Raw genomic sequence first — 22,066 nt, 5'->3', positions numbered from 1 at the left:
TGCCGGCGTGTCGCCCAGAGCGCCGCCGCACGCATGCGAGAGCACCAGCGAGAGCCGGCGTATCGCCCAGAGCGCCGCAGGCGTACCAACGAGACGAGGCTCGCACAGCCTAGAGTGCCTGCAGGACGCGCCCCGCCCCGAGGGCGTATCTGTTGCCACGGTTACGGCTTCTCGGGCTCCCGCGCCTGCGCCCTTTCCCCTGAAGAGAACGCTATAGGCAGGCCGGGGCAGGGGCGGCCTGAGGGGACGGCCCCGCCTCCATCCCCAGGGGTCCCCTCCGTCCACTTTCACCGAGACTGTCTGGAGACCGTTCCAGTGCGGGCGGGCCCTCACAGTGCCTCTCCCCCTTGGGCTTCCTCCAGCATTTATGGAGCGCCTGCTCTGGACCTTGCCCTAAAGCGGGGCGCGGGGCGCGGGGCCCGGACTCGGAGCCCTGCCTTCTTCCAGGAGCCGACACTAGGGGGAGCCAGTGGGAGCGCAGGCAGAGGACCGAGCTAGGCCGGCAGGCGGGGTCTGCGGCTGCTGACAGCTGTAGTGTCTATGGCCCTAGGGCGGGCGAGCCAAGGGAGCAGCCTTGGAAGCCACTCGGGGCCACAGAACCCAGGAAAGCGCCGGCAGATGCCTGGAGACCACCCATGGAAGGGGAGGAAGAGTCGGGGGGCTCGACAGTGGGGAGGAGGATTCAGAATCCCTCTGGGGGGGGCTCTGAGCCCCTCTGGGGTCCCCCAACTTTCTGAAGGCCCCCATAGGAAGCTAGAGACCCATCCCTGTCCCCAGTGGAAGCCGGGCCCCTTATTCTTGTGACAACAGGGAAATCCTCGCACCTCCCCACAGTTGTTTGTCCACTCCTCGGGGGACCCAGTAGCAGGTGTTGGGGAGCTGCAGAGCTGTCTGGGCACAGGCCACGCCTATGCCAAGGCTTGTAGACTCTTGTGGAGAGCCCCAAAGGGCGTCCTTGGTGTTCCCACCAGGGAGGGGGAAGACTCTGCCCGGTTGGCCTCTCGTGGGTTGGTCCCCAGGCCAGGTGAGTCCGGACCGCTGGTAGAACAGGGAGGCTTCCTGGAAGAGGCTTCTCTGAGCTGCCTAGGCCACAGGGGAAGTCCGGGGCTGCCGGAAAGGACAGTCACCTGGTTGCCCACTGGAAGCCAAGCACTAGGTAGGCGCAAAATGGTGCTCAATAAGGGGGCATCCTTTGGCATCGGGCTGCCTGGCCCCGTAGGGAAACCCTCAAATCCAGGCTGGGCAAAGCTGCCTCCTAACTGCTTGAGAAGGGCCTCGGTTTCCTCCTCTGAAGATCACGAGGTCTAGACTGGGCAGTCTCGGGAGGCCCTTCCAGCCCCTCATTTATGATCCTTTGAAAACCTGACATGAACAGGGGCAGCTCTGGTGGCTCCGGGGATAGAGAGCCAGGCCTGGAGTTCGAATCTGACCTCAGACGCTTTCTGGCTACGTGGCCCTGGGCAAGTCACTGCACTCCCTTTGCTTAGCCCTTTGGCTACTTCCTGTGGACCCCGAGACGGAAGGGTAGAGTTTTCAAATAAAATCAGGCAGGACGACACGCGAGGGGCACCTCCAGGCCACTGAAGGGCTAGAGCTGGAGCCAAGGCGGGCACCAGGGCAGATGGTCCAGCACCAGCCCAGGCACCGGGGCAGCAGGACCGGGCCCAGTGTGGGGAGAGAGCCTGAGGAGGTGGCCCCTGCAGACCCTCCCGGGTCCTTCTGGCCGCCTCAGCCTCGCCCTCTGTCATGTCTGCGGCCAGGAGGGAGCCCCGCTACAGAGCAGGCACTAGTTTCGAAATGCTTGAAACCTGCCCACTCCCGGGCTGCCTCCAAGACTGCCCTAAAGGCCGGCTCAGACCCTGTGGCCACCAGGGGGCTCCCCAGGGCAGAGAACCAGGTAAGATCCAACCCTTCCCCTGACAGCATGGATGGAGGCACCAAGGCTTGCCTGGCAGCAGTCACAGGACTGTTTGTGCCACCCAAAATGGAGCACACCAGCCCCCTCCAGCCTCTGGGCCCCTGCCCAGGCTTATCCTCAGGCCTCCTCCACTGGGCTTCCTCCCTTGAATCTTACTGGCCACTTCCTCCAGGAAGTCCTTAGGGATCCCACCCCACCCACCTTTCCTTGGGGGCAAGGGGAGGGGGATTGTTGAGTAAACCAGCCCTCCCCCACCTCCGACCCTCCAGCCTTGCTGTCTTCCTAAGCCTTTTCCGCCCTTTGTGGCCCAACTCCTCCAAAAGGCTGTCTACACTGTCTCTGCCCTCGCTCTCTTTTTAACCCCTTAAAAAGCCAACTTGTCACAGCATCAGCACCCACACGACCTCTTAGTTGCCCAATATAATGGGGCTTTTGGGAGGACTTTCAAAAAATTACCATTTTATTTTGGGCTTTCTTTTCTTGTTAAATTGTGACCCCCACCACCCCCCCCCCCCCCGCCCCGGAAGCAACACGCTATCCATCGGACATGTGAAATCAGGCGAAAAGTAGTTCTGCCTCAGAGACAGTCCCCAAAAAGAGAGTGAGGAAATTCGACTTGGATTTGCACTCAGGTCTTTCTCTGGAGGTGGAGGGCATTTGTTCACCCTGCTGGCCTCGTCTGTCTGCGTTCTCCCTGACCTTCCTGTAGCCTTGGGCACCGCTGCTCCCCCTTTCTTCTCTCTGGTGTTTCAGTACAGCCCTCTCTCCTGGCTCTACCCTGCCTCTGGGAGTGTTCGGTCTCCCTGGCAGGATCCTCCTCTAGGGCCTGCCCTCCCATGTCCTGAGCCCTTTCTCCTCCTCCTCTGCTTTTCTGAGATCTCGGCAACTCCCATGGATTTCCTGAGGATCTTGGTGGTGATGGTTCTCGAATCTCCCCTCCCTGCTCAAGGCTCTCTGCTGATCTCCAATCTCTCATCGCCATGGGCCTTTCCGACATTTCCAACTGGATGTCCAGGAGATGCCCCAAAGGGGACTCCTTCTTGTTCCCCAAACCCTGCCCTCCCCCACCATTCTCCTCCCTTAGGCTCCCAACCCAGGAGGTATCCTGGACTCCTCATCTTCTCTCACTACCCCCATCTTCCCATCCCACTTGGTGCCAAGGCCTGTCAGTTTCACCTCTGTAGTGTCTCTGGTCAGTTTCACCTCTGAAGTGTCTCTGGTCAGTTTCACCTCTGAAGTGTCTCTGGTCAGTTTCACCTCTGAAGTGTCTCTGGTCAGTTTCACCTCTGTAGCATCTCTTACTATTCTCCTCCTCCCCCCCCCCCCCCATTCAGTCCTAACTCAGGTGCAGGTTCTCATCCCCTCAAGCCTGGACCATTGCAATGGGGGGGGGGGGGAACAGAGGTCTGCCTACTTCAGGTCTTTCCCTTCTCCAAACCATCCTCCATTCAGTGACTGCAGTAATTTTCTAGAGTGCAGATCTGATCAGGTCACCCTCCCCCTACTCTATAAACTCCAGGGACAGCCAAAGCCTCCATACATGTGTGTGTATGTGTAATAAACATCTATAAAAAGAATCAAATCAGATAGACCTAGACAAATGTGTTTTCTATAGCATATAAAATCTTCTGTTTGCCTTCTTCATAACCTGGCTCCCCCTTACATTTTCAGTCCTCGTCTGCCTCACCCCCCAGCTTTATTGTCTGTGATCCCAGGGCACTGGCCTCCTGCCGTTCCATTGCCCCCTGTCTCTGGGCTTCCCTGGCTTCCTTCAAGCCTCACCCATCCCTTTAATGCAGGGAAGCCTCTGGTGATCATTTTCAGTTTGTCCCTCTAGAGCTTTTGTCTACACTTCTTTTTTTTCCTAAATCCTTCCCTTCCTGTGCATTGGTTCCAAGGCAGAAGAGTGGTCAGGGCTAGGCAATGGGGTTAAGTGACTTGCCCAGGGTCACCCAGCTGGGAAGTGTCTGAGGCCAGATTGGAATCCAGGACTTCCCATCTCTGGGCTTGACTCCCAATCCACTGAGCTACCCAGCCGCCCCCATACATAGCTCCTTGCAAGCTGTTTTCCCTGTTGGACTGAGAGCTCCTTGAGGGCAGGGTTTGTCTCCTGCCTTTCTTTATTCTTAGTGGTTGCTTAGCCCCATGTTCTATGAGCAAAGCAGACAAACAAGACAGCACATGCAGAGCCATCTCCACCCCAGGGCTCATGCTCAGATTTGTGGCTGCCCTGTGATGGAGACTTCGAACTCTTATTGGTCTCATCGTCCCCAGGCAGACACGCTGTATGCGGATGTTTTGGTCCCTTTGAGATTAAAGGGCAACCTGCAACTGACTGAGCAAATGCTTCTGGCCTGCCTGGCTTCCTTCGTGACATATTGCCTTCCAAGCAGCCACATTGGAAATAGAACCCTTGTGACACTTTACAAAGGGCTTGACACAGTGCTGAGGGGTGCTGGATCCTTGAGCTCTTTGGAGCTTTAGGAACCTTGACGGCTGTAAGCGCCGAGCGCCTGCTTAAGATTGCAGTAAGGCTTTGGGGCCCTGTATTCCAAAGCAGCCCTGCCTGGGCTGTCAGATAGGCCAGGACACTGGGCTCCTTGTCATGGCAGAGTTTATTTTTGTTAAAGATTTGTACAAAATGAATACTCTGAATTTCACCTGCATAGCCGTCCCTCTCTGTGTCTCTCTCTGTTTCCGTCTCTCTCTCGTTCTTGAGTTCTCAAACTTAGAACCTCAGGAACCTGGCATCTTCCAAGAGGCTCGACTTTCTCTTGGGCCGAGTGAGTGCGGAGCATGCCCTGGCTGCTGCCCTCTTGCCTCCTGAGTTGGGTGAGCCTACCCTGAGGATGGATCTCTCCTGTCAGCCCAGGAGCCTGCCTTCCTAGGGGCCCTGCTTGAGGCAGCCATTCCCAGGCCCCAGTTCAGGGGGGCTTCCTCCGGCAGGTCCAGGTCTGCTCTCCTCCTGATGGCCTATCCGGCCTGGGCTCATTCAATTGAATCAGCGGGGGGGGGGGGGGGGGGGCTCTCAGAGCTCTCTAGCCTCAGCCCATCACATCATCCCCAAGCCTGCCCCTAATTAGATAGGGGGAAATAAGCAACAACAAAAAGCACCTAACCCTGGAGAATCTTCACGGAGACACAGCTCAAGTACAGACATAGAAGTGCTCCAGAAGAAAGTGATGACGACAGTGCAAGAGACCGCTAGAGAAAGGAGCCCAAGCCATACGCCGTTGCACTTTCTTCTTCTGGTTTTCTGGAATTTCACTTATTAAAATGACACCGGATGGCCTGCCTGCTGAGGGAGTGCGGAGAGCTGGGATGGAGAGAATTTGGAACTCAACACTTTAAAAAATGAACCCGAGGGGGCAGCTGGGTGGCTCAGTGGACAAAGCCAGGCCCTGAGATGGGAGGTCCTGGATTCAGATCTGACCTCAGCCACGTCCCAGCTGTGTGACCCTGGGCAAGTCACTTGATCCCCATGGCCTAGCCCTGACCACTCTTCTGTCTTGGAGCCAATACACAGTATTGACTCCAAGACGGAAGGTCAGGGGTTAAAAAATGAACCCTAAAAATGATGTTTATACATAATTGTGGAAACTAAAATATTAAGAACAAAACAAAGAGCTGCACAGAACTTTGAACAAGACGGTAGAAGCTCAACAGAGAGCATTCGTAGACGATGGAGGCCCCCGACTCCCCGAGTCTGGCCAAGTGCGAGCTCCGAACGCCTGGGAGAGAGAACGAGCTCCTCTGGTACATGGGAGAAGAGCTTCAGAAGCCAGGAAGAAATCTGAGGGACGCGAGACCCCACCCTGCGGGGAGCTGAGTTTCCCTGAGGCCGGGTTCAAGATGCCCACTTCGCCTGCCCTGCAAAGCCCAGCCCAATGGAGAAAGGCGGACGTGCAGGACCAAAGGGGCATCTGGAGGATTCCTGGAAAAGCAAAGCAGCTCTAAAGAGATCCTTGGCATCGTCTCCCTCCTCCTCCTCCTCCTCTTCTTTCTCCCCCTCCCCCTCCTTCAATAGCCCAGGCAACAGAAAGACAAGAATGCTAAGCCAATAGGCCAGCCGAGGACCAGGGCAGCAGAAAGCCCACACAGCCAGCAGAGGATGCCTGGAAGGAGGAGATCTAGCTGAAGAGACTGAGAAGGAACAATTGGATTTGGTGATAAAAGAAGACACCATTAAGCCAGGGAGGTCCTGGGTTCCAATCTGGCCTTGGACCCTTCCCAGCTGGGTGACCCTGGGCAAGTCCCTTCACCCCCATTGCCTAGCCCTTACCACTCTTCTGCCTGGGAGCCGATACACGGTGTGGACTCTAAGAGGAGGGGAAGGGTTTGGGGAAAAAAGACAGCATTAGTCACTTTGGAGAGTGCAGTTTGGGGAAACTGAGGTCAGAACCAGACCACAGAGAGAGGAGGAGGAGGCGGCAGCCATGGCAGAGGGCCTTCTCTAAGAGTTTAGCCTGCTAAACTGTTTAGGAGCTGGGGAAGGTCTTTCCAGGGCAACGTGGGCGCATGGAGGGCCACCCTGTCACCTCTTCACGGGGTGCAGGGGTGAAGGAGGGAAGAGCAGAGGGTGACACCCCTGATGAATGGTCCCAAGATTGGAGGGAGTACCAGGAGGGGAGAAGAGGCCCCGGCCTCAGTTTCCCCATCTGTCCCAGAGAGCTGCTGTGGTGAGACTGGCCCCAGGCAGCCGAGCTCCAGCTCCTTTTAGAGGGAGGCAGCAGAGGCTGAGGAGAACAGTGTGGAGCTCCCAGGAAGGGCAGCTTCATGGGTGAGGAAAGCCTCAGAGGGTAGGTGGGAAGCCAGAGGATAAGGAGGGTGAGGCCAGGCCCTGAGCCTGGAAAGCTCCAGGTGCGGGACAGCATGCAAAGTTCCAGGGACACCGTGAGCCACAGCGCAGAGGTGGGAGAGAGCAGGGGGCACCAGGGAGACGCCTGCCTGGTTTGGTTGGAGGGGAGCGACGCCATCTGTCACTTCCCTTCCCTGTCGAGGGTGGGGGGCCCTCGGCAGCCCTCTCCTGAGGGTGACTGGGCTCCCTTTCCTAGGCCGGGGCCTCCATCTCCTCCCCTTGGTCCATTGGCCGCTTGGGGCCACTCAGGGCTTCCAAGGAATCTGACTCGGCCCAGGCTGCTTCTTCCCTTCCAATCCTGTGGGCTGCATTGCTTTTGTTTGTGCCGCTGCTGCCATAAGGGGATGGGGGGGCTCAGGGTCAGCAGGGGGGGGCACCCTTGTCCCCCGGGGGGCCGTCCTAGACTTCCTGCCCCCTGACTGTACCAGATGATGTACGTCATCCCACAGGCTCCTTGCAACAACCCTGGGAGGCAGGCACAGGCAGGGGTCAGTGACTTGCCCAGGGTCACACAGATGCTAGTGTTTGAGAGCCCATTTGGACTCGTCTTTCCTGGGGCCTGCCTGCCCCATAGCCCCAGAGGGAAGTCCAGGTGAGCATGGTGGGAGAGAGCTGGGGTCTGCTCGTGAGGTCAGGCCGCCCCCCGGTGGTCCTCTCTGGGACTGCAGCCCCAGCTAAAGCTGTGGGGGCTCTTGGGATGCAATGCCAGTTCAGGGTCCGCCTGTTCTCCAGGGAGGCCCCAAGCCCAAAGTACCCCAGCTGTGGGGAGGGAGGGGGCCGGGCCAGCCTCTCCCTCCCTTGCCCTGCCCTCCTTCCCTGGCCCCGAGGCCCCAGAGGGCTTCAAGCCTCTTCTCCAGCCTGCCCCACCCCTTGTACCTCTTCTCCTTCAGGTCCTGGGAGACACCCTGGGGAGGGGGAGGGGGAGGGGAAAGAAGGGAGGAGGGAGATGGTGGCCTCCTGAACAGCTGGCTCGCTTCAGGCAGCACCAGGCCCCGTGGCCCCTCTGTGGCCCTGCCTGAGGGCCCCAACGTTCCTGCAGTCTGCAGCGGCAGCCTGCTGCTGTGCCCCAACTCACTCTTTTTGGCTAAGAATGCTCTGTGGGGGCCCAGCCCGCCTCCCTAGCACTCACACCTACGTGTGAGCATTCCGAGGCTGCGCCCGCCGCCCTACACCCCCAAAGCTCCCTCAGCCCCATCCCTGGCCGGCCCTTAGTGAGTGCTGGGGCCCAGGAAAATGGGGCAAGCTGGGGAGGTGGGTGCAAGCAGGGCCACTGAGGCAGGGCCATGGCCTCCTGTACTCAGGACCAGAGTGGCTGCCCCCCACAGAAGTGCACTGACCAGCTGCCATCCCAGCATGGGCAGGGCCTTGGGCTTAAGCCCCAGGAGAATTGCTCTGAGGATCTGGTCACAACTAGGCCACGCCAAAGAAGTCAGTGGACAGAAAGTGGTGAGCACCGGCCACTGAAAGTCCTGGGGCAGAGACTGGGGGAATTCCGCTTGAAGCTTCTGCCCAGAAGCTGACTGTCCTCTGACCTTCCATTCATTCCTGAAGGAGCTGGTCTGGGCAGAGCAGCAGTGGCTCATCTTCAGGGAGTACAGAGGAACCCCAAAGGGGCTCTTCCTGGGGCAGGAGAGGGCAGGGGGGTGGGACAGACATGGAGGTGAAGGCAAAGGAGCAACCAAGGGTGAGGAAGCTGGATGAGGCTGCAGCTAGGGGACATGTGGAGAAGAAAAGAGAGCCCCAGACGACCTACCTTGGGCAGGGTAGCACTAGCCAGGGCCCTCTGGGATCCAGAGCCCAACACATCCCAGGATCTGGAGGTGCCTCTCAGGCTCACAGGCCCTATAGCTGGGGGCTCTGGCTCTGTGCTCCCCCCAAGCAACCCTTTCCTGGGGCAGCTGCAGTCCAGGGGTTCAGGGGGTCTCTCAGCCTCCCAGCCTGAAGAAGTGACCTGAGCCCCTCCTGCCTGCCTGGGATGGAGGAGATCCCACTGAGTTCCAGCCTGGCATCCCAGCTCTCCCCCTGGAAGGGATGCAAAAAGCTGAGGAGCCCAGATCCTCTGGCTGACAGAGGATGCCCAGAAAGGTCCATGCTCGGGTGATGCTTCCCTGCCTACTGAACAGGCATTTCCCAGGAGGAGAGGAGGGAGAAGGGAAGAGAGGTGCCCCGGGGCATCCATCTGGGTTCTGGCCTGGATTCTGAAGGTGGCCGGTGAGGGGTGGGCAGGACAGAGAGGGAGCCAGACAGGGAGCCCAGGCCTGCCCCCTCCAGCTGTCCCAGGGAGCTCAGAGACAGGTGTTGCCACCCTCCGGGCCCCTGGCGGAGGGGAGCGGTGTCCTATTGCTCCTGTGCCCAGAGGAACTTTGCTCTGGAAAGAATGAGAGTGCTCCACATCAGGGAGCAGCTCCCAGGGAATCAAGTGACCCTGCAGCCCAGTCGCAGCTGTGTCACTGTCCCTCCGGGAGGCCCCAGGCTGCTCTGGTCCACAGAGGGGATCTCGGGGGCCCCCAGTCTCCGGCCTACCTTCAGGCTCCAGTGAGAGGAATGCAAAGGGCCTCTCAGAGAGAGGCCTGAGCTTGGAGACAGGGCCTGGGTTCTAATCCTGACTTGGCCACTTCCCAACTGTGCCCCCAAGGAAGTCCTTCCACCTCTCCCTTGTTTCTTGGTAAACCAAGGCAACAGGGTTAGAATCTCTTCATCATTGTACGTTCTGGTAATAGATGACCTCCAAACCAAGGCAACAGGGTTAGAATCTCTTCATCATTGTACGTTCTGGTAATAGATGACCTCCGAGGCCTGCCTTCCCCCTGCTCCCGGCCACACTGGGCATACAGAAGTGACTCCCAGAAGTAATTAGCCTAGGGAATGACCAGAGGAAGTCTGACTCCAGGGGGCAGATGCATGGGTCCCTATGGGCTGGGCCTGAGGCATCCGGAGGAAGGAGAGCCCAGAGCAGCCTGGAGGCTCCCAGGGCCAGCGAGCTGGCCTCAGTGGGAGAGACCCTCCTCCAGCCACAGGACCCATCACTTCTCTTGGCCTCACTCTGACCTCTTTGGCCCCCTAGCTTCCTCCGAGGCCCTCTTTCTGATATCTCCAAGGCGAGGCTTCCTCGTCTGTAAAATGGGCAGAATAACAGAATCTCCCTCTTGGTAGAGATGGGACAAAAACAGGGGCAGGATTGCTGGTGGAGCTGTGAATGGATCCAGCCATTCTGGAGGGCAATTTGGAGCTCTGCCCAAAGGGCGCTAAAAGCCTGTCTGCCCTTTGATCCAGCCATAGCACTGCTGGGTCTGTACCCCAAAGAGATAATAAGGAAAAAGACTCGTACAAGAATATTCATAGCTGTGCAGTTTGTGGTGACAAAAAATTGGAAAATGAGGGGATGCCCTTCAATTGGGGAATGGCTGAACACATTGTGGTATCTGTTGGGGATGGAATACTATTGTGCTCAAAGGAATGATGAGCTGGAGGGATTCCATGTGAACTGGGAGGAGCAGAACCAGGAGAACGTTGTACACAGAGACGGATACACTGTAGCACGATCAAATGTAATTGACTTCTCTACTAGCAGCAACCCAAGGACCCAGGACAATCTGAGGGACTTATGAGAAAGATGCTCTCCACATCCAGAGGAAGAACTGTGGGAGGGGACAGCTGGGTGGCTCAGTGGATGGAGAGTCAGGCCTAGAGACAGGAGGTCCTGGGTTCCAATTTGGCCTCAGACACTTCCCAGCTGTGTGACCCTGGGCAAGTCTCTTAACCCCCACTGCCCAGCTCTTCTGCTCTTCTGCCTTAGAACCGATACATAGTACTGAGTCTAAGACAAAAGGTGAGGGTTCAAGAAAAAGAACTGGGGGAGCAGAAGCACAGGAGAAAACCATAGGACTGATCACATGGGTCGATGGGGATAGGATTGTGGATGGAGACCCTAAATGATCATCCAGTGCAAATACCAACAATATGGAAAACCCAGGGGAGCTGCTCATTGGCTATGGAGGGAGTGGGGGAGGGGAGGGAAAGCACATGAATCATGGAAACATGGAAGAATATTCTAGATTAATTAATTAAACTAAAAATAAGACACAAACTGGGTGCAGGCCTATAGGAATGGCCCTTCCTCTTGTTGTTTGGCCCCGTGACATGCTGAACCTGAATAGATTCAGAGGCTGGAGAGACGACCCACAGGACCCACATGGTTGGTGTAACACAGGCAGGGCCGAACCTAGGGCAGGGCCACTGGGATTTGTGCCAAGGCGCTGAAATTTAGAGGGTGCAGACGGCACTTAGAGCCCTGAGCTGGCTAGAGACCCCTGAGCCGGATGAACGGATGTAGTTCATCCTGCCTGCGGCCTGGGAAGGTTCAAGAGGGCTTCCCCGAGAGGTCACCGAGAGAGCTTGCTTTGTGCGGGGCTCCTGGCCCAGGACACCACAGGAGGAAGTGGGAAACGGGGCTTGGCTAAGGGACCTGCAGGCCAGAGGAAACGGTCCGGCCTTTCTGGGCCGCTCCCCCTCCGAGCCGGGGCTAGAAGTGCCCCCCCCCCAAGTCTCTCTGCCTCTGCTCCTCTGGAGTCCTCCGAACTGGCTCTGGCCCAGGCCTCCCCATTCGGAGAGAGGCCAAGGTGGCTGATGGGAGGGGATTCCTCCCTGGGCAGTTGGGGGCTGGGGCCAAGCCAGCGACTGACTTCCCTCATTCCCCAAACTACTCCCCACTGGACTGCCCTGAGGCTGGGGAGAGCCACAGACACAGAGACAGCCGAGCAGTGGCAGGGGGCTCCCTGGGGTTCCGATTTGCCTCCTGGTCCTGCCCGGTGGGGTTCCTTCATTTATTCTTTAACAATCGGCTGAGTCCCCTTCAGGCTGCCGCTTGGCCATTTCCGTCACTTCGGACTCTTTGTGACCCCATTCGGGGTTTCCTGGGCACATGCTGGAGTGGTCGGCCATTTCCTTCTCCAGCCCATTTTACAGATGAGGAAACTGAGGCATGCAGGGTGAAGTGACTTGGCCAGGATCACTTGGCCAGGAAGTTTCTGAGGGCAGATTTCGACAGGGCTGCCCAGCCTCCTGTAGAGATGGCCTCAGGGCTGATTCGGTGCCCATCCTTTGTCTCATCTGCAGTCGAGGCATCCTCAGGATCCCAACAGGATTCGAACACATGCCTGGGGCGAGGCGGCCCCCCATCTTCTGGTCCTCCCCAGAGCCCGGATCACGGGACAGGGGAAAAGCCCTCCCCAGCCCACCTGGAACCCCCCCAATTTTATGCTTCGGTAGGCCCCGGGGTGGGGGGCTTCGCGCGGGCGCCCCCCCCCCCTACAGGCCAGGCCATCCGGCCCACACGAGGGAGGCCTGGAACTCGGGGCTTCCCAACTGCACCTCCCCCAGCTTTTCCCGGTCCAGCCTTGGCAGGCCCTGCCTGGCTGAGACGCCCAGCAGGAGGGCCTCGGCACAGCCAGACACGATGACTCGGCAGCCCAACCCCAGCTGACCCGCCTTCAGAGTCCTGCCCAGGCCTCCTCCTCCAGGCAGGCATCCTGCGGCTCGGCGCCCCCCCCTCCCCCCTGACTGACACCGACTTTTGCTGCTTGAAAGAAGACCCGGGTCGGCTGGCCTGGCTGCCCAAAATAGCCCGCGCCCCTCCCCCGCCCGCGGCAGGGGCTGATGGGAGTCCGACCCCATTCCGGGAGCCCCTGCGGAGGCGGGGCCGCTGCTCCCCCCCTTCTTGCCCAAAGCCTCAGGCCTCCACTTCCTTCCGCCCCTCCCCCTCTGAGCCGGGAAAGAAGGGGGGCCTCAGCCTGCAGCGCCTCCCTTGGCCGGCCTGCAGGCTCGGAGCTGGGCTGCCCGGCCCCTCCTCCCCCACCGCCGGGCGCCGAGCCGACGAGGCTGGAGGGCGGAGTGGCTGCGCGAGCCCCTTGGTCCGAGCCGGCTCCCCCCTTATCGGAACTCTGTGCTTCTCCGGGCGCCTGGCAGGAAAGATAAGGGAGCCGCCGCCGCCAAGGGGCTCCGTGCGCCGACTCCTCGCGTCCAGACCGGCAGGGGCTCGGGAGGGATCCCAGAGGGCTTCCTGGAGGAGGCAGCGTGAGTCTGAAGGCGCATCTCGGAGCCGAGCACTGCTGTGACGGAGGCCCACAGGTGTAGAGGTGCTGACCGTGGCTGGGGATGAGCGCCCGGCCCTCTCCCATCCTGGGCTCCTTTGCTGCCTCTCCTGGGGTGCGCATATGCTGCCCTCCTCCTGCCTAGGAGCACATTCAAGGGTCTCCACCCTAAAAGGAGGCCGAAGGAAAAGCCCTTGCTGGCCCCTGTTCCTCCCTTAGACCGGCTCCCTCACACGCTGGCTCGCTCATTCCTTCACTCACTCACTCATTCATTCATTCACTCACTCACTCATTCATTCACTCACTCATTCATTCACTCACTCCATTCAATCATTCACTCACTCCATTCACTCATTCATTCATTCATTCATTCACTCACTCATTCATTCACTCACACACTCAATCATTCACTCACTCCATTCACTCATTCATTCATTCACTCACTCATTCATTCATTCATTCACTCACACACTCATTCATTCATTCACTCACTCACTTATTCATTCTCACTTGTTCATTCCTTCACTCACTCATTCACTCATTCATTCATTCACCCATTCATTCACTCACTCATTCACTCACTCACTTATTCATTCATTCACCCATTCACTCACTTATTCATTCATTCACCCATTCACTCACTCACTCATTCATTCACTCACTCCATTCACTCATTCATTCATTCATTCACTCACTCATTCATTCATTCACTCACACACTCATTCATTCATTCACTCACTCACTTATTCATTCTCACTTGTTCATTCATTCACTCACTCATTCACTCGTTCATTTACTCATTCATTCATTAACTCACTCATTCATTCACTCACTTATTCATTCATTCACCCATTCACTCACTCATTCATTCATTCACTCACTCACTTATTCATTCTCACTTGTTCATTCCTTCACTCACTCATTCATTCATTCACCGATTCATTCACTCACTCATTCATTCATTCACTCACTCATTCATTCACTCACTCATCATTCACTCACTCATTCACTCACTTGTTCATTTACTCACTCATTCACTCTTTCACTCACTCACTCACTCACATTCATTCATTCACTCACTCATTCACACACTCATTCATTCATTCACTCACACACTCATTCATTCACTCACTCACTTATTCATTCTCACTTGTTCATTCCTTCACTCACTCATTCACTCATTCATTCATTCACCCATTCATTCACTCACTCATTCATTCACTCACTTATTCATTCATTCACCCATTCACTCACTTATTCATTCATTCACCCATTCACTCACTCATTCACTCACTCACTTATTCATTCATTCACCCATTCACTCACTCATTCATTCATTCACTCATTCACTCACTCACTCATTCATTCACTCACTCGTTCATTTACTCATTCATTCATTAACTCACTCATTCATTCACTCATTCATTCATTCACCCATTCACACACTCATTCATTCATTCACTCACTCACTTATTCATTCTCACTTGTTCATTCCTTCACTCACTCACTCATTCATTCATTCACCGATTCATTCACTCACTCATTCATTCACTCACTCATTCATTCATTCACTCACTCATTCATTCACTCACTCATCATTCACTCACTCATTCACTCACTCATTCATTTACTCACTCATTCACTCACTCGTTCATTTACTCACTCATTCATTCATTCATTCACTTACTCACTCACTCAGTCACTCACTCATTCACTCTTTCACTCACTCACTCACATTCATTCATTCACTCACTCATTCATTCACTCACTCGTTCATTTACTCACTCATTCATTTACTCATTCATTCACTCTTTCACTCACTTATTCACTCACTCACTCACATTCATTCATTCACTCACACTCATTCATTCACTCTTTCACTCACTCACTCACATTCATTCATTCACTCACTCATTCATTCACTCACATTCATTCATTCACTCACTCATTCATTCACTCACTCACACTCATTCATTCACTCACTCATTCATTCATTCACTCACTCATTCATTCACTCACTCACTCATTCATTCACCCATTCATTCATTCACTCACTCATTCATTCATGCAGCAGGGATTTGTGGTATGTCTGGGTTCATTCTCCCAAAGCCAGGCAGAATTCCAGAACACTGAAGGATTTGTAGTGTCCTTCTCCTACTGCCCCAGGCCCAGGCCCCCGCCAAAAGGTGCCAGTAACTAGTGCCCTGATTCCATCCCCCCTCCCCACCTCTTCCTTAGTCCCTTTGCAAAATTCCCCTCACCTTCTGTCCTAAAATTAAGCTTAGCTCACCCGCATTGGGGACAAGCTAGAAGACTTCCCAGTAAGATCAGGGGCAAAGCAGGGATGCCCTTCATTGGTGCTGCTATTCAGTGCTGTGCTAGAAACGTGAGCTTAGCAGTGAGAGGAGAGAGAATGGAAGGGATCAAAGCAGGCAACGAGGACACGATGGATGGTGCCCTTCGAGAATCCGAGAATCAGCTGAGAACCCAGCGGAGATGATGGTTGGCCAACGGCAGGGTTCAACAGAAGGCCCAGAAGCCATCGTACATCTGTACAAAGCCCAGCAGCAAGAGCGAGAGAACCTCCCTTTAAAACCCCTCGCCCGGGAGCCTGCTGGCCAAACCAAAGACTATGACCAAAGGCCTCCCACAAATGACAACTGAAAAGGCAGCAAGTGCTCTCGGGGGACGAGCTACCACAGTCAAATGGCCATCCTGCCTAAATTAGCCTGTCCAAGTGCAGCAGAACTGTCTTCTAGAACCAGAGGAAATCCTGACAAAGCTCGTCTGGAAGAACAAGAGGTTGAGAACGTGGAGGGAATGAACGGAAACAAATGTGAGGATGGGGCCTGGCAGTACAGCATCTCAAGCTGCGCTCTAAAGCAGTGATCATCCAAACAATCTGGTACCAGCTAAGAGATAGAAGGGAAGATCAATGGAAAAGACTTGGGGTAAGGGACCTCAGCAAGACAGTCTCTGATAAGCCCAAAGAGCCCAGCTTTGGGGACCAAAACCCACCATTTGATAAAAACTGCTGGGAGAACTGGAAGACACTGTGGGAGAGATTGAGTTTGGGTCAGCCTCTCACACCCTACACCCAGAGAAACTCAGAATGGGTGATGTTGAAAGTAAATCAGGGAAACCCAGAATCATTATTCTGCCAGATTTATGGAGGAAGGAAGAAGTGAGGGGGAAACAAGAAACCCGAAACATCACAAGATGGAAGAAATCATTTTGATGACATTAAATTAAAATTAATCTCTGGCATTGATCTCATGGTCTAGGGACCCGTCGTTGGCGATGGTGCTGCCCAGGTACTTGAAAGTGTTGACGTCAGAAAGCTGCGTGCCGTCGACTGTAATGCATAGCTGGTTCATTGGCCTCCCTGGTGCGGGTTGGAACAGCACCTCTGTTTTGCTGAGGCTGATAGTCCGGCCAAACGGTTTTGTTGCGGTGGAGAACCTGTCCACAATGGTTTGGAGATGATTTTCTTGGTGGGCCATGAGAGCACAGTCATCTGCAGAGAGAGCTTCCAGGATGAGTCTCTCTGTTGTCTTTGTTTTTGCAGTCAGGTGGCGAAGGTCGAATAGTGAGCCATCCAGTCGGTATTTGATGTAGACGCCCAGGTCTAGATCCATCATCGTAATACTTGGGTAAAGTATAGGTTGAATAGTACCGGAGCGAGGACACAGCCTTGTTTCACGCTATTGGAGATGTTGAAGCGATCGGAAGTCTCTCCACCAGATAGGACTTCCCCTGTCATGTTGACATGAAAGAGTTGGATCAGTTTGACGAATTTTGCTGGGCAACCGAGCTTGCTGAGGATCACCCACAATGCGTCCCTGTTCACTGTGTCCAACGCCTTTGTCAGGTCTATGAAGACAATGTAGAGACTCAGGTTCTGCTCAAGGCATTTTTCCTGCATTTGCCTCACCGTGAAGGCCATGGCGATGGTGCTGCGATCTGGTCAGAAGCCACATTGTGATTCAGGCAGGTTCTGCTCTGAAACAGATGACAGGAGTTTGTTGAGCATAACACGGGTGAGGATCTTTCCAGCAGTGGAGAGTAGTGAGATGCCTCTGTAGTTGTCACAGGCTGCTCGTGCACCTTTGTTCTTGTATAGGGCTACGATGGAGGCATCTCTGAGTTCTGGGGGCATGTCTTCCTCTTCCCATGTGCTGGTCAGCACTATGTGGAATGCCTGGAGCACCTTTCCATTTAAGGCCTTGTACACCTCTGTTGGGATCCCGTCTTTACCGGGTGCCTTGCCTGCACTCATTTGTTTAATGGCTTTTTGGACTTCCTCTATAGAAGGAGGGACGTCAAGTTGTTCAATGGTGCGGTTTTGGGGGATCTGGTCAAGGGCGCTTTGGTCGACTGAAGAGGGTCGGTTGAGAAGCTGACTGAAGTGTTCTTTCCAACTGTTGCTGATGCCTTTTTTATCTTTTATGAGAGTGTCACCGTCAGAGGCTAGCAAGGGAGTGGTGGTGGGTTTTAATGGCCCATAGACAGTCTTGAGGGCACTGAAAAACTGTAGTTTTTCTTATCAGCAAAACGCTGGATTTCTTCTGCCTTTTTCCCCCACCATCAGTCTTGCATCTTCCTGATCTCACGCTGCGCTGTGGCTTGGAGAGACTTGAATCTGTCCTTTTTTAGGAGCAGAGTTTGGGTTATTTTACCACTCCATAAAGGCTTTGTTCTTTTTTGCTCAATAGGTCTTCAATAGCAGTGTTGTTCTCATCGAACCAGTCCTGGTGGTTGCGTTGTTTGGGGCCTAGGACTGCCTTTGATGTTTCCTTCACTGTGTCTCTGAACTGGTTCCATTTCTTGGTTGAGCTTCCAGTGAGTGAGATTAATGCCAGGATCCAAAAGGCCAGCCAGGCACTCGGGCGGCTGTGCTGCAAAGTCCTCCAACCCAGAGGTGTAAGCACTGCGACGAAGCTCAAAGTGTACAATGCAGTGGTCCTCAGCTCGCTCCTGTACGGTGTGAGACACAGACACTGTACCAGAAGCACATGAAACAGCTGGAGCAATTCCACCAACACTCCCTCTGGTCAATCATGAGGATCCGATGGCAGGACCGAATCACCAACCAGGAAGTCCTCGACAGAGCCAACTCCACCAGCATTGAAGTCCTGGTCCTCAAAACCCATCTACGATGGTCTGGACACGTCATCCTCACGGACCCACAGCGAATACCAAGACAGATATTCTATGGTGAACTGTCAGCTGGACTCAGGAAACAAGGCCGACCAAAGAGAAGATTCAAGGATCAGCTAAAGTCCAACTTGAAGTGGGCTGGCATGACACCAAAGCAACTAGAACTCGCTGCCTCTGACAGAAGCAGCTGGCGAGCCCACATTCACCATGCCGCCGCCATCTTTGAAGATGAGCGACATTGACGTCTTGTGAACGCTGACACCCGGCCACAACCACACCTCCCGTAACAACTGGCGTCCCAGGCCCCATGTGCCACAAACTGTGCGCCTCAGCCTTTGGACTCCAAAGCCACATGAGGGTACATCAATAGATGATAATGCACAAAGACAATCGTCATTCTTGGTCACTGAGAGACTACCACTACTAAATTAAAATGCTTTGGTACAAACAAAACCAATGCAACCAGAATTAGAAGAGAAGCAGCGAACTGGGAAAAGTGTTCATAGCCAGACTCTCTGATAAAGGCCTCCTTTATCAGATCGAAAGAGAATGAAGGCAGTTTTGTATGGACCCACATTCCCCAGTTGGCAAATGGTCAAAGGCTAGATAGGCTTCAAGAGGCAGTTTTCAGATGAAGAAATCAAAGCCATCCACAATCACATGAAAAAATGCTCTAAATCCCTCTTGATTCGAGAAACCCCAAGGAACCCTCTCACACCTGGCAGATCAGTCAACATGGCAGCAAAAGAAAGAGGTAACTGTTGGAGGGGACAGACATGGCAAAGGCAGCACACTGATGCATTGTTGGTGGAGCTGTGAATGAATCCAGCCATTCAGGAAGGCAGTTTGGAACCACGCCCAAAGGGCTGTGAAACTGTGCCCACGCTTGGCTCCAGGAACTCTCCAGCCTGTGGATAGGGCCAGGGCCTGCATGGGCAAAAATGTCGAGCAGCTCTTTTGGCTTGGAGAAGGACAGGAAACTGAGGGGGATCCCTCGACGGGGGCGGGCAGGGGGGCAGCTGAACCAGCTGCGGTACCTAGAGTGGATGGGCTACATGGAGTGACGCCAAGAGAGATGAGCCCAACCAGGAGGTCTCAACACCCCTGGGGCGGGCCACAGAGGCGCTCTGCATCCCTGGGCTTTGTCTGGGGGCGTATTGGGGGTTTGGGTCTCTCCCAGACCCCCCTCCCCAAATCCCCAAACTTCAGGAAACTTCTGTGGAAAATTGTTATTCCGCATAGCTGGGAAAAGCCCACCGTGAGCTGCTTCCAAGGTGGAAGGCCATAAGGGCCAGGCGGTGGGGTAAGGGACTTGCCCAGGGTCACACAGGCCGGGCTTGACCCCTCCAAGGCCCGGGTCCTCTCCCTCCGCTCTGCCTGTTGCTTCTCTCCTGCCTCAGGCTCAGGTGCTGGGACTGAGACCCCCCCTTCCCCCTTGCACCCGGGGCTGGGCCTTCACTGGCCTGCCTGGGTGGGGATGTGTGTGTGAGACTCACCAAGATGCACAGAGCCACGGAGGGCGGGGAAGCTCCAGGGCCCTGCAAAGGAAGGTCTCCAGGGGCAGCCGGGTGGCCAGTGGAGGGAGAGCCGGGCCCAGAGGCAGGAGGTCCTGGGTTCCAATGTGGCCTCGGCCCTTCCCAGCTGGGTGACCCTGGACGAGTCACTTCCCCCCAGGCCCAGCCCTTAGCGCTCTTGTGCCTTGGAGCCTGATCCCAAGATGGAAAGTGAGGGCTGAAGAGGATCGCCGGCCAATCCCCTCCTTTTACAGATGAGGAAACTGAGGCTGGACGCTGGGAAGGTCCTGTGTCCAGGGGGCTTTCGGCAGCCTCAGGTTCGGTCCCGTGGGCGTCCGCTCCCCAGCAAGGCCAACGGGGGTTCGTGGCCAGGCACGGGCAGGCTGGGCCAGGGCGCAAGGCGGGGGCAGCCGCACAGCTTCCTCGGAGTGTGTCTGTAGCCCACGTGCCCCGGAGGGAGGCCCCGAGGGAGGGAAGAGGCCCAGCAAGTGAGTGGCGAATATTGCCTCCTGTGATTCCCAGGACAAGCCTTAGAGGGAGCTCTGCGTGCTGCCCCCACTTTCTCCAGGTGAGGAAACTGAGGCAGGCAGCGTTGAGGGCCCCGCTGAGAGTCACACAGCGGGGAAGTGTCTGAGGCCCCATTTGCACGCGGGCCCAATGGCACCTGCCTGGGGAGGCTAAGCTGAGGCAGGAGGCTCTGGGAACCCCTCCCTGTCGTCTGCGTCTCCTCATGACCCCGTTTGGGGTTTCCTTGGCAGCGATACTGCAGTGCTGGGCCGTTTCCTTGTCCCGCTCGCTTTTCAGATGGGGAAACCGAGGCACGTGGGATGAAGTGATTTGTCCAGGACCGCCCAGCTAACCAGTGTCTGAGGCTGCATCCGAACTCGGAGCTCCCTGACTCCCAAGTAGGCGCTGTATCTACCGCGCCACCCACGTGGATGCATCTCCCTGGAGACTCGGGGGCCCAGCCTGCCCCAAGCACCTACAATCATTCCAGTTTGGCCGCCGAGACCGTGGAGCCGCTCCATCAGTCCAAGCAGAGACACTTTCCTCCAACGCTGGGCTCAGTGACTAGAGCCAGGAGGTCCTGGGTTCGATTCTGGTCGCAGCTACTTCCTAGCAGTATGACCCTGGGCAAGTCACTGCCCCCCCCCCCATTGCCCAGGCCTTTAGGTCTGATTCTAAGGGTCTAAAGTAAAGTGGAGAGGGAGTGTGGGGAGGGGCCAGGGTCAACTTTCCTCCCAGAAGGCCAGCCTCCTCTCTCTAACCTGGCCCTCTTTCCCTTCTCCCTCATCCCCTCGAACCCAGGGAGGCTGGGGAAGGGGGTGGCACTGCCCTCGCCCCCGTGGAATTCTGCGAGGCGGCAGCGTGGGGGAACGGCCTGGGAGAAGTGGGGTCTGGGGCGGCGCCGGAGGCCTCTGGGTGAGGCAGGGAGCCCCAGGCCTAGAGAGGTTCCCAGCCCGCCTCAGCTGTGTGACCCTGGGGAAGTCACTGACCCCCCAAGAAAGCGGGCCTCCAGGATTTCCGCCTGCCAAGCCTCGCCGCCGGGCACTCGGTCCTCCAGCGGGTCCTTGGCTCCTCCCTCTCTCTGCCCCCTCCTACAGGCTCTGTGCCAGGTGCGGCTGTTTCTGGCCCTTCCCAGAGGGGCCTCTCCATCCCCAGCCGCCCAGGCTGCCCCTAAACTCTGGGCCCTTCTGGACTAAAGTCCGGGAGGAGCGTGGGGGAGGGGCGAGAGGGGGCGGGGCGGCCTGTCAGGAAAGGGGGAGACCTCAGGCCAGGAAGGCAGAAGTGGCAGCGGCGAAACTCCCGGCCCTCCTCGCCGCGGACAGCCTCCTTGTTCCTCCGCAGACTGGCCCCAGGCCAGTGCAGAGCCGGCTCGGATTTGCGTTCGTCCCTCTGGGGGGCCTCATGTGGGGAGAGCCGGCCGGGCCGGGAGGGGCGACTAGGGGGCGCGCTGCAGTCCAGGGCCTCCCGGAGTTACGGGGAGGGCGGCAGCGAGGCCGCCCGGCGGGCTTCCAGGAGCCCCGCCCCCAGCCAGTTACGGGGAGGGCCACAGCGCCCGGCAGCGGCGGCGAGGCGGCTCCCCCCTCCGCCAGAGCCCGAGTAAGTGACAGCTCGGAATCCGGCCCGCCCTGCATTCAAGGGCAGCCTCGGCTTGCGCGGGGGAGATGAGTCGGTCTTCGCGGGCACCCGCCGGCCAAATGAGCGGATCTTTCACTCGAGAGGCTGAGGGCGGCGGCGGCGGCGTCCACAATAAGCCCTTCACGGGCTCCTCTCCTTCAAGGAGGGCAGGGCGCCTCCTCGTCCCTCTGGGCTCCCCGCGCCCCCCTGCTCTCTCCCTGGGCGAGCTCCCCAGGGGAAGGGAGGGCCGAGCCCGCGACGCTCCTTTCGCTGGCCCCGCCGCCAGGGGCTCGGGGGGGGGGGGGGCGGGTAGGCCACCGGGGGCTGCACAAGATGTCTCACACCACAGGCTAAAAAAAGCCCAGGCCGAGTGGGGGTGGGGAGCCTCCGGGCTGGACCGCCGGGG

General features: G+C 56.6%; 1 protein-coding gene across 1 annotated transcript; it reads right to left on the bottom strand.

Moving 5' to 3' along the window:
- Positions 1 to 16,014: 16,014 nt before the first annotated feature.
- LOC107650528 (uncharacterized) lies at positions 16,015 to 20,271 on the bottom strand. The gene is made up of 2 exons (XM_056806948.1): positions 19,522 to 20,271; positions 16,015 to 18,952 (listed from the first exon to the last, which is right to left on the bottom strand). Exons 1-2 carry the CDS (start codon positions 20,269 to 20,271, stop codon positions 18,752 to 18,754), a joined length of 951 nt encoding a protein of 316 aa, XP_056662926.1. The 3' UTR covers positions 16,015 to 18,751.
- Between the last annotated feature and the right edge of the window lie 1,795 nt (positions 20,272 to 22,066).

The sequence above is a fragment of the Monodelphis domestica genome, chromosome 8, assembly GCF_027887165.1.
Source record: "Monodelphis domestica isolate mMonDom1 chromosome 8, mMonDom1.pri, whole genome shotgun sequence".
In the NCBI taxonomy this organism is placed as follows: Eukaryota; Metazoa; Chordata; class Mammalia; order Didelphimorphia; family Didelphidae; genus Monodelphis; species Monodelphis domestica.
This window is presented reverse-complemented; position numbering and strand designations above follow the sequence as displayed.

Bases quoted from the DNA above. Each gene is read 5' to 3' on its own strand.
- LOC107650528 (XM_056806948.1), bottom strand. From the start codon at position 20,271: ATGAGGAGACGCAGACGACAGGGAGGGGTTCCCAGAGCCTCCTGCCTC. The intron at 18,953-19,521 runs GTGAGTCTCACA...TTGCCCATGCAG, and splicing joins CCGTGGCTCTGTGCATCTTG to GCCCTGGCCCTATCCACAGG.